The following is a 12,680-nucleotide window of genomic DNA, read 5'->3' on the forward strand; positions in this document are numbered from 1 at the left end:
GTTGGGCTTCCAAACCGCATCTATAAAAGGGACCTTCGGTCATTTTATTTCATTCTCACGCGAATCTACTTTCTCTCTCTAAGCTTTCTAACTCTTTTGAAGCGGCTCTCTCTCTCACTTTCTCAAACTCTATAACATGGGGCGTGATGCGGCTCTGTTCAAACTCTACTCTCAGGTGGATTTCGAGGAAATCCGGCTGAATAGGACGACCGAGGCGAAAGCAGTTATTGACCGGCTGATTAAAACCGGTCTGGAATATTTCCTAGGCGGTCCTCACGTCATTTACAAAGATGCAGTCGAAGAGTTCTTCAAAACCGCAACTATCGCCTGCGACAAGATCACCGCGACCGTATGCGGTTCCCGAATAGAGCTCACAGAAGGATTGGTGGCCGAAAGCCTGCGTCTTCCAACTTCCGGCTAGGACGCAACGGCAGAAATAGACCAGAACACCTTTGACTCGGCCTGCTACATTCTATCGGCATCTCATGAGCCGATCAAAACATCCGGGAGCAAGCAAATGCTAAGGCCGGAGTATATCCCGATATGTGACATTTTCACAAGGGCGATCCTGGCAAGGGGAGGAAACCTCAACAACCTCACAAGGGACAAATCAAGATGCTAATCGGTCTGTTGGAGGGTAAAGAGGTCAACTGGGCAAGATCGGTGTTCAGCAACCTCATGGATATGGTGAAACCGGACTCAAGCCGGTCGTGGGGATACGCAGTGCCCTCGGTAAGATCTTCCTCCACTTGAATCTCAACATCGGTCCCGGTGTTGCGGTAGCAAAACGGTGCCTCATCAGATCAAGGCAATTCCTTAAAAGGACACAGCCGGCCCCCAGCTCCACAGGTGGCCGAAAGAAGAAAGCCGCAAAGAAAGATGCCCCGGCCGAAGCAAAGACCGGAGGAAAAGGCAAAGAAAAGATAAACTTCTCCGACCCACCACAACAAACAGAAGATGAGGAGTGGGCCTCTGCGGAAACCGACACGGAGAGGACCGGTGATAGAACGGTCAATGACGACGATCAGTCGGCTCGGAGTCCAAACGATGCCGAACCAAACACCAATCCTGAGACCACCGAGGGTGAAGAAGGGGTTGATAAAGAAGCCAATGATGAAGGCTACAACACGGAGAGGGAGGAGGCCGAAGAGGTAGAGGCCGATAGATTAGCCCAGAAAATCCTTCAGGGCGTTAACAAGCGAGCCGAAGACGTTGAAGAGCTATACTTGGAGTGGCATGAGCACCGGTTCGGAACACCATATAGAAATATCCTACCGGCCTACACGGAAAAGCAATGCATCGATAGATTGGAGGAAGTAGAGGACCTGATGTTGAGCCTCACAAAATCCAACACAATTCAAGAGGTACAATGCCGAACCTGTCTCCTGATACCGAGGATCCAACTTCGGAAACTAAGAAAGCGCATCCGGAGAATTAAGGAAGAGCACAACGAGACGGGATTGGTGGACACCGTAGCGCCGCGGGTGTTAACACGGCTTGAAAAAGGCAAAATGGAAATACTTCAAGAAATCGAGCGGCTGGAAGCGATATGCAGCCGAATGAAAGTACCGGTTTACACAGCTCCTGTAATCGATAAGTTTCCAGCTAACTGTCCAACACCCCCAATGGAGGATGCGGCACCAATCTCGGATATTGCGGCACCGATCTTGGAGAATGCGGCACCGATCTTGGAAAATGCGGTACCGATCTTGGAGAATGCGGCACCACTAGAACTTCCAAGGGAGGATGCGGCACCGTTAGAATCCAATGATAGAGCCGATCCAGATCCCACCGAGCAATCACCTCCCCCACCACCGGAAGTCACCGCTTCAGACCCTCCTAAAGAATGGGCTGCTAAAGAATGGGTTGAGGACCATCTTCAAAAGCTTGAAGCATCCATATCGGAGCGGATCGATGACCGCATACAAGAACACAATGTGTCAGAGCTTCAACCATTCAAGGATAGATACAACAGAATAGTTGATTCGGGCGTGAAGTTCACAGACGTGACAAGGCTGCTTCTAGAAAAACATCAAGAACGACTTTCAGAACTCGGCACCGGACTGTGGGAAGAGGCCGGTGAGCGCGACAAATGGGCTCAGCGAACCGCAAGTCTGGAGGATGTGACCTCCGATCTAAAGAAAGACGTTGAACGGGTCGACACAACACTTAACCGGGTCTCCGAACTCGAGAAAACAAACGAGAGTCTCGTGGCCGAAGTGAAGGCGCTCTCCGAACAAGTGGCCGAAATTCTAAGAGCTAAGGTGGACGCGGAGGCCGCGGCTATAGCGGCTGATGCTCAAGTGGCTAAGAGGGTCCAGGATGCGCTGGACGCCGAAGTTAGCAAAGATAAAGAGGCACCGCGCCCAACTCAGCTGACCGAAGAGGAAGTGGAAGCCGCACGAATTAAAAAGGCTGGGGCCATATTCTCAGGGTTTGCTGAGAAAATGGCCAATCGAGCTGCGGAGGATGCCGCACGATTGGAAAGGCAAAAACGGAAGCTGGACGAATTCTTCGAAGTAAACAAGAAGAAGAAGGCGGCCGCCTCCGCTTCAGCACCGAAAAAGAGACAGAGGGAGGCCCCTAAGAAAGTTCAGATTGCCGAGATGCTCAGAGAAGTCTCTGAACCGGTCATCCCGAGTACATCGCAGCAAGCCGACCAAGTCGAGGATGAAGTTGAAGAACAACTGCGGTCCCGATCTAAAAGGCGACGATCTTCCGAACAGACCGGGCAACAGCAACCGAAGAAAAAGAAGAGCGCCTATGATTTCACGGACTCTGAATAGGGACTATCCTTCTTTTCTTATTGGCCTTAGTACTTCTATATATTTTGTCTTTTCCGGTCATCTACATATAAATATATAAATTTATTTTTGAATCCGGCCTTATTTTGCATTTCTACTTAGTTTTGATAATTTTAAATAAAATAATCAAAAAGGGAGAAATTGATAAGATAAAAGATAGAGACTATTATAAAGACTTTTCCAAAAATTTTCTCAAACACTTTTCGAAAAATTCTCCCAAGTCAAAAATCCGGCCAAACAAAACAACCGGCCTACGGTTGCAAACTTACATAATTTTGATAATTTTAAATAAAATAATCAAAAAGGGAGAAATTGTTAGATAAAATAAGACCGGTTCAAATAAACCTAACTTAAATAAACTTTCCATGCAGGAACAAGGAACCGGACCGGATGAACAAGAGAACCGACTAAAGAAACCTAATCGGTCAAGCTACCAAACCTATCAAGAGTATTCGGAACGTGACCGCACAAAGAAAGGATCGGCCAAAGCTCAAAACCGGAATCATCAAACAGCCGATCATCCACAAGACAAGAATAACCGGAAGAAGTCCGGTTACATCACTACCAAAAGACATTCGGCCAAGTCAAATGACCGACTTGTACAAGAAGACAATTTGGGTATCTGTTGTGAATGATACCAAAGGAGCAGACTGAATACTTCCATATCCATGCAAGTCTGAGGAAAGACTGTAGGCTGTAGAAAACAGTACTACCGGATCCTTCTACTTCGGGATAAGCCAGAAAGGAAATCTTCCAAGTACAGACAACTGTCCAAACAGACAGTGCCTACATCAAGTAAAAGACAAACCCGGCAGGTTTGTCTTACAGAACCGGCCAGGTCTGAGACAGGATACCAGGTCTGAGATTGACCATCAGGTCTGAGGAAACGACCGCAGGTCTGAACCTCTGAAACACTGAATCACTGCACTTCTGATCAGCCAATCAGATTCAAGGCAGTGAAATATGACCGTTGGCATATTTCACCTATAAAAGGGGTAGCTGAAGAAGAGTAAATGCAGGGGACTTAAGCGGGACATTAAGAGACAACTGTGATATTAAGAGCATTTACTACAATTGATAGAGTGTGCTAGAAAGCCTAAGTGTTGAAAGTTAAAGTGTGTTTTACAATTTCGGTGTAAATTGTAAGAGTGTTATCGAGCAGGAAATAAGTCTCGATCGGCCTGTACTTGTATTCCTTAGTGAATATCCTTCTCGCGGTTTCGAGAGGAAGGGGTGACGTAGGAGTTTTATCTCCGAACATCCATAAAATTTGTCTTGTCATTTACTTTCTGCTGGCTTCATTATCTAACCGATTAACTTAACCACACCGCTCCAAACCGACTTTATACTAACCATACCGAATATCCAGATTACCGAAACCGACCCACCATTTCCAAATCTTCATCATCCGAAACCGATCATGCCTATCATACAAGCGTGACGCTTCAACCTGAAAGCAAACCTCTTCCGCGCTTGAACCTAGTTCAAGGGTTTGTGACAGGTTGTGTAGTATTGAAACCCCGGTGTTAATCTCTAACCGGATTAACCACCACCCTACGAGTGTGAACCGCTAACCGGTCCAACCCCCGGTCCACCAGCGGCGACCTAGATCCTAACAATATATATATATATATATATATTAAAATTAAAACTAATATATTAAATTAAAAAATTATCAACACAATGGCATGCAGTTAGTGCTGGGCTGACTCTGGACATTATAAATTTATATACTATCAGGCAGTGGTAATTAATCATGTTTGTTGCCCGACCCAAGTTTGAGTTCCGCCTATATTCCTTTGAAATTTGCTCTTGTGCAGGGTTTTATCTTTATCGTTTAAAGTTGATCTTTACCACGAATGTCTTATTAACAAAAAAAAATAAAAATAAAAAAAATTGACATTTATTTTTCTTTGAAATTTTCTCCTTGTGCAGAGTTTTAAATTTATCGTGTAAAGTTAATCATTACCACGAATGTCTTATCAACAAAAAAAAAAAAATTAACATTTAAAGTTCGAACAAACACGAAAGAATGGAGGTCATGGCAATAATAACATGAAAAACATTTCCAACCAAAACAAAAAACTTCACACATGTATGCAACATTGATCATTTCATGAAAAACAAATGAGACAAAAAAAAAACAAATCAATAAGAAAACACAATATTACCCAAAGAGGAAAAAAATAGCCTCCGTCCATGAGAGTTAAAACTAAACATGCATTATAGAGCTGTATATACGAGAGTTAAAACTAAACATGCATTATAGATCTTGTCTTGCCCTAGGTTTTTTTATAATGGACTTGAATACTAAATTTTTCTATAAGCTTTAAATTTGTTTTATCTTCCTAGAAAGTGCAATTAGTTTTTTTTATATGTTGCATTTGGTATTTCAAAATCAAACAAAATTTAATAGAATAATAAATTACTAAAATTTAATTTTCTTAACAACTGAAACTAATTTTACATCAATATAATTATTATTTTTAGTTAAATTCTTTAATTTATTTGTAATAGATTATTTTTTTAAATTAATAAATTTATATATATATATATATATATATTTAAGTATTTTATAAGAATATATTAGCTTAAATAATTAAAAAACTTTAATCAGTATACTAATTTATTAAGACTTTTTTAATTTTACAAATTTAAGAAAAAAATAATATATAATAATATATTTTTTAAGAGAACAAATATTACTAGTCCTATTTTATAAAATAAAATTTTATAATTTTAATTTTTAATAATTTATTTTAACTTCTTTGTTTTTTTAATTTTTAGAATTCACACTATTTTTATTGTATCTTTCTATACATAATATTAGTTAATTAGAATGATAAAAAAATCATGAAATTTTAAAAACTTTATACTTGATCACTAATTAATTAAAATTAATATATATATATATATATATATATATATTAAAAATAATATAATTATTTAAAAAATGAAAATAATATATTACAGCAATTTTATTTTAAATTATTTATTTATAAGTTTAAAATAATAAATTATATTATTTAAAAATTAGTTAGTTAAAGGTACTCTAATCAGGTTGTGGTTAGAAAGGGTTTGACTAAGGAGGCTGGTAATAAATGTGAGTTTTCATTGATAAAATGTCTTTCTACATTTTTTGTATGAAGTATAATAAAATATCTTAAAGGGAACATTATATTTATAAAAGATGCAGCTTACAAAAATCAAACAAAAGCATTATATATAACCTTTGATTGGGTTACCCACGATTAAGTTGGGAGAGTCTCGATTGATTCCACTAAAAACACTTTAACTTGAAACGGGATAACAAACTCGTGACTACGAAAATGTCAATGCATTGATTGATTCAAACTAGGACAAATTTAATTAACCCTCTATTCTATTTTTTTTTTCTTTTCAGATCTGTTACAAAAGATGGAATTTAAACAATTCTAGAAAAGATTAGACAGAAGGAAACAAAAGTCTGAAAATTTTATTTTCTCTCCATGCTTATTGTGTGACTTAATAATTGATAATTCCATTTCAAGTACGTCCCTCTTTCTTCTATTTAAGTGTATGATTGGTTCTGCATGCTTTAGGGTTTTTCCTAATCTTAATAAGGTTTGGTTTTTTAATTATTTTCTGGTTAATTTCAAGCCAAGGAAGAAAGGAACTCCAGTACTAGGCAGCCACTGGTTTCCTTGAATAAAGGGACCGACCGTAAATTGCTGAGCCTCTTGTGCATTTGTAATGACCTTAACTCCCTTCCACTTCACTCTACTATTAGTAGCCGAACCTGGTCCTCGGTTTTGATACTCCGCAAAGAAGCACGTGTTAAGCGCAAAGTCCCCTTCCCACGGCATCCATCCCGCTGGCTGTATGAAATCTCCCAAGGTCGATTGCATTATAACCGATCTAGAGTACTCTTTCCACGGCCTTCCCAGATATGAAGGAACCTTGAATCTAGTCGCCTCTAGTTTCTGCTCCGGCACAATCCTGCAGTTCTGGATTACAATTCCAGTTGTTTCCTTGTTATTGGATCGTCCTTGGGCAGTTACGATGCATTGTTGGTTGTCCATGGGCTTTCTCACGATTAACAAGCTGTTTTGAATTATTTGGGCTGCGTCTCCAAATATGAAATCCACAGTTCCTGATATGACGCAGTTGCGGTAGAATTGACGTTTGGCTTGTGCATATAATGTGTCTTGATAACCGTCCATTCTGACGTTGTAGAAGGCTGACATGTCGGATTGGACTCGAAGTGCCACTGCTTGGTGTCCTTCCGGACCAGCTGTGTTGGTGAATCCCATCGACTTGCATAGGAAACCGTCGCCGACAACAGCTACAACAATATTGAGGGCTTGTCGTGTTAATTATTCCGAACTATTTTAGGCTAATAAAACCACACCACCATAAATAGATGACTTACAGAAAGAGGCAGTCTTGAAGGTTGGGACACCTTTTGCATTGCTCTTGTCTCCGGTTACTATAGTTTTCCGCGACCCATCACCATACATGAAAATATTCTTTTGGTCCTTCGGGATGGTAATATATTCGTCATATACCCCCGCCTTAATATAGATAATGTATTTCCCATTCAAGTTCTTCGGATAAGCCGCAAGAGCGGCCCCAATCGACTTATACTGTCCGCTACCATCTTTTGCCACCACAGCGTTCGGCTTTATATTGTTATTATTAACCGCCAAAAGCTTCCTATCGATTGTTGGAAGCCACGACGGCAACCCATCGGCCTCCAGTAACCTTCTAGAGCTCGATGAAGCATCTTCCCCCTCTGCCTTCGCCTTACCGAAAATCGGGATGTTGAAAGCCGAAAATATTTTTGAAATCGCGGACACGATTGCGAGGGCATTGTCTGTAAGTTGGGTCGCGTTGAGAAACCCATTAGACATCGAGGACTTCAACTCGGGCTGAGTGATGTCGTCGAGACAAGACTGTTGGTACGATATAACAGCACTAAGCCAATTCTTAAGCTCGTCTTCCCTATCCTGAACCGTATGCAAGTTGCTATCGCCGACTGCTGAAAATGAAGCCTGTAGCTCGCTAACCGCGTCTTGAAGAAGCTCCTGGCAATCCTCCATAGCCATCTTATGGTAAGAGTCGGTTACCGATTTTCCTAGGTCTTCGGAGCTCACCGCCGAATCCCGGAAAGAGCTGATGGTGTAGTTTATGGCCGCTAGTAGGAAGTCTATCGGAGTAGCAGTCTCGTTGCTAGCCACCGAACCGAGGCTAGCCACGCAAAGTTGTTTGTGATCCGTTTGGGTACATATGGTCGAGACCGATTTGGAGGTGGTGGAGAGATTGTCATCGTCAGAAGAAGAGCTTTTGCTGACACTTACCACCACCACCCCAATGGCTACTGCCACCACAAGCAAGCTGGAAATTCCAACCAGAATAAGCTTGTTCATCCTTAATCTCTATGTCGTAATTAGATTTGTCTTTCCTAATTCAAAGTTGAATTTTATAACATATTTCAATGGACAGGAGAGATTTAAGGGGAATGTCTTTCAACGGTTTTAACCAACTTTTTGTCTCTCTCTGTCTCTCCTCCAGTGCAATTCCGAAACAGTCTCCTGTGAGACTTGTCCAATATCTCTAATATGCCCCATTTCAATATTGGTCCTATGGACATAGTTATATAACAAAATTTAATTCGGTTACCCAACCCATATTATTTCATGTGGGTTGGGTTTACCCATTTAATTATGGGTTGGGTTGGGTTTACCAATTTAATTACTCATCCTTAATGATAATAGACATAAAAAACAGTAATTAGTAGTGTAGCATAGAAAACCCATAATACAAGAAAGATCAACAATATGCATATTTATTCACATTATGTTACCAAACAATTATCAAGAGAAATCTGAGATTATACTCATGGAAGCGGCTCTTGTGAGTCCCCCAGTCGAGACAAATGAAGATATGCGTCTGTCCCTGCAAAAAAAAATTAAGGCAATAGGAATCTGTTACGATACAAAAACGTAAATAAGAGAATTACAGATAATTCTTATACATAATCATATTTCCCATTATTATACATACACATTACAGAATCACGCCATAACATTATAGAGGAGGAATCAACAACTTACCATATCCTTCCATGGAAATGACTTGTAGATCCCCTCCAAAATACCTAGCATAAAGACGACTAATCGGAAGGCCATAACCGTAGCCAGCCATTGTTGTTGTGAGATCGGCTGTTCCAAGATCTGATTCTTCATCTAGAGGGTTTCTTGCAGTACTATACAGATAAGTAAAGATTTTCGATAAACCACTTCTAGATATTCCACCTCCTTCATCAGATACCTGTCAAAAGGCAGAGAAACAACTACCTAAATAAATAAATCAATCAAATGTAACAAAAAAGGCAAACAAAAAACATGCCTTACTTTAATGGTGACATCTTCAATTCCATCTGCAACTATTATTTTAACAGGAGGTGTGAGTTTGTCTGAATCCATGAACTTTTCCTGGACAGCTCGTAAAGAGTTCTTAACCAACTCAAAAACCATCAGCTCAAGATGAGTTGGAACATACCTGTTCTCAGAAACTCACAAATAGTATAATAAGAATTGGAATATGTCTGTTCAAAGTTCAAATAATGTTGTTTCAGACAACTTACGGGAAGGTGAAATTGGGATCACCATAGATGTCAACTTCAGGGGCACTTCCATACTCTCGTAAGCAAATGGCACGAGCATCCTCACCGGCTGCTTTGGCTACCTGAAGTGGAGACATTTTGGTGTGTATATAGCCCACACAGTTGGGAGCTGGATTAGGATCATGTAGAGCCACATGCTGCCCAATTAGCATTCGGATTCCAATTCGTGACATGTAAAAACGATCCAGAAATTGGTGAATTTCGTCTAGGTTTTCGTAGCCAATCTTTGGATGTAATCCTTTCTTCAGTTGTTGGACACCCAAAGCCATCATAGGCACAACATTATTATGCCTTACCTTGATCATCTTTATCATCTTGGTAAATTCTAATTCATCACTACTGGTCTTGATACTAGGGAAGGATCTAAGGTCTCGGAATGAATCCAAATACCAATCATGCACCTAAAGAAAGAATGAGCAAATCAAATTGTTCAAATCCATTCCTGATTACACAGAGGTTCAGATCAAAATCAAATGTTTTATAATAGGAAATCAAATACGAATCTATGACGTTTAGTTAAGTATACTCCAGTCCAGATTTACTTGCAAATCCATGAATATAATACTCCAAATCTATCACAAGTTAAGAGTGATGAAGAGAGAAGACGACCACGCACCTTTAAAACAGCCGGTTTCTCGGATAATCCGTACGGGAGGCTCTCAAGTTCAATGGCCCTTCTGGCAATCCTGATTGGAAGCTCCTTGTGAAGAAATTGAGCTGAAATTAACAGGTTCTTCTCGGTTGTTTTGGAGCAGAACTCCATCATGTTTCTGAGACTGACGCCGGTTTGCTTCATAGAGCCCCATTTTCGAACGTCGTCAATCAAGCTCTTCGAGAATGATTCGTAGAATTTCCTAGCCGCCATAACCGAACACAACGTCCTATTCCTGAGAATGATGAATCAGGTTGAAGACGAACATGCAAACGGACCTCACTAAGAGGGAATTGCAGTTGATTCTTCTGTACAGTAAGAGAGAGAGAGAGAATTACCTTCGTGTGGATTGAGAGAATCGGAGAATCTTCGAAATTAGGGTTAGCGAGGATCTAGGCACGTGAAAATCTCATCGTGTATCACACGTCATCCGCTTTTATGATTAATGATTTATTGAGCTGCTTTTATGTGGATATTACAATGTTTTTACATTTTAATTTATGAAATTATTATCGAAATTGAGGAAACATATCGCTACAGCCGTTTTTAGAGAGTTGTCAATTACTCTTAAGTTTTTCAGATACTTACTATTCGGGCATTCGGTTGATTACCATAAGAGCATTATGGCGATCAACTTGAACGAGTTTTAATCATTCAATTCAAATAATTTACTTTCAAACTATACAATTTTTTATTTTTTATTTATTATGAATTAATTTTCATTAATGGAAAATTACATGTAAAATAATAAATAATACAAAACAAACCTACAAATCAATATAGATATTAAATTGTAATAACAATTTATAAAATTAATTCAATTTATTGAAGTCATTCAAGAACGAATTCATTTAAATTCATAAACGATGAGTGTTAGAGTAGTGCAAGTCGAATTAACCAATGAAATGTCTATCGAAAAATCTTTAACAAAATATTATGAGCAAAAGTTAAAATTATCATTAGTCGTAATATATATTGTTGAAATAGTAAGAAACTCATACAAATAATTAGATGATACATTGATACTTGTAAAAGGACCTCCATATTAAAGATCAAATCAAATAAATTGTTATTGAAAACATGAAAAAACAACTTCAAATCTGATAATTTAGTCTCTTTTGCTCCTAAAAAGGGGACAAATACAAACTCGGGAAAATATCACTAACACAATTAAATGATGTGATAAGTAAATGACTCAATGAAGATGGAAAGTATTATTCAGATAAAATAATTCAGGACACATTGAACAAAATATAACACAAATTCAAATCTAAATGGTATAAATAAACCTACGACGCTCTCTAACATAATAGTAAAAAAAATAGAAAAAAAAATATATATATATATATTCAATATTTCAATTTATCTCTATCTTTTTTTCTATAAGGAAGGGAAGACATAACCATATAAATTTTAAAATCCTTGTAATTCAAACAATAAAATGTAATTATTATATATATAATATATAAAAATATTCATATAATCAAGTGGGGGAATGTGGACAAATTTATAAAATGTGGGGGCCAGTTTCTATCTTTTTCTTCAATTTTTTTTTGACAAACATAAAATATCTTTGCCTTTTCAAATAACTCAGGCCTTGTTCTAAAGATTCCTTTATTAATGGAGAGGGATGTCAACCCATGTCTTTAAATAAGATTTTAATAGTCATTTATTTAATATTTGATGATATATAACAAGTAAACAAAAAAAAATTAAATATTTGTTTATGTTTTTGTATTTGTACCTCATGTTACAAAAATATAATTATTTTAAAAATTATATTTTCACATGCATGTTATAAAATTGTGAATGATTATGTGGTTGAGACCACAATATAATTTAATAAAATTGTTTAGTATACAATTGATGTGACATAATTGAGATACCAAATATAATTGATAAACCAGTGCATAAAAACAAACCTATTTTAAAATTATTTTATTAAATAAAACCATGCATAGAATTGGTTGAGTGTAATGATGATTAAAAAAAAGTCATGAGAGTTAAATAAAATAATAATATTTAAAAATCAAAAACTTAACATGAAAAAAATATATAAACTTATTTGTTTAGTTGTAATGGGGGTAGAATATTGAAATAGATTGAGACTTAGTAATTACATTGTTACTATTATGATATTTTTTAATATTGTTAAATGAAATTCATGAAGTGAATTGAGAAGTGATTTTTGTAACAGTATTTGTGTTTCATAATCTTTTAATTTCATACCTTTTAAATTTATTTATTTTTTAAATTATGTTTAATTTTATTGTGTTTAAACCATTCAACGAGATGTGTTTCATGTTCCGAAAATTACTAAGAATCTCATTTTAGAATAGGGTGTCTGGTTAATTGCATATGTCATTCCTCATTTGAATTAGCGACCTGCTTCCACGGTCTCAATTGATTCTGCGTCTGCGTAGAAAAGACCAGCAGCAAGCAGCTCCATCATCCACATCTCGTATGCCGCGGGGGTCCCATTCGTCATGTGCCCTTTTATGGGATCCCATTCCCAGTAAGTAGAGCAGCCTTGATTCCCGCCTTGAGCCTCAGCCCG

At 38.0% G+C, this 12,680-nt stretch overlaps 2 protein-coding genes across 2 annotated transcripts; both read right to left on the bottom strand.

Moving 5' to 3' along the window:
- Positions 1-6,389: 6,389 nt before the first annotated feature.
- Positions 6,390-8,495, bottom strand: LOC124920785 (pectinesterase-like). Its single transcript, XM_047461341.1, has 2 exons — positions 7,216-8,495; positions 6,390-7,128 (listed from the first exon to the last, which is right to left on the bottom strand). Exons 1-2 carry the CDS (start codon positions 8,210-8,212, stop codon positions 6,422-6,424), a joined length of 1,704 nt encoding a protein of 567 aa, XP_047317297.1. The 5' UTR covers positions 8,213-8,495; the 3' UTR covers positions 6,390-6,421.
- A 64-nt stretch (positions 8,496-8,559) lies between these two features.
- On the bottom strand, positions 8,560-10,473 carry LOC124920786 (pyruvate dehydrogenase (acetyl-transferring) kinase, mitochondrial-like). Its single transcript, XM_047461342.1, has 5 exons — positions 10,088-10,473; positions 9,433-9,872; positions 9,200-9,347; positions 8,900-9,116; positions 8,560-8,741 (listed from the first exon to the last, which is right to left on the bottom strand). Exons 1-5 carry the CDS (start codon positions 10,334-10,336, stop codon positions 8,683-8,685), a joined length of 1,113 nt encoding a protein of 370 aa, XP_047317298.1. The 5' UTR covers positions 10,337-10,473; the 3' UTR covers positions 8,560-8,682.
- Positions 10,474-12,680: the final 2,207 nt, after the last annotated feature.

This window comes from Impatiens glandulifera, chromosome 1, assembly GCF_907164915.1.
Source record: "Impatiens glandulifera chromosome 1, dImpGla2.1, whole genome shotgun sequence".
Classification (NCBI taxonomy): domain Eukaryota; kingdom Viridiplantae; phylum Streptophyta; class Magnoliopsida; order Ericales; family Balsaminaceae; genus Impatiens; species Impatiens glandulifera.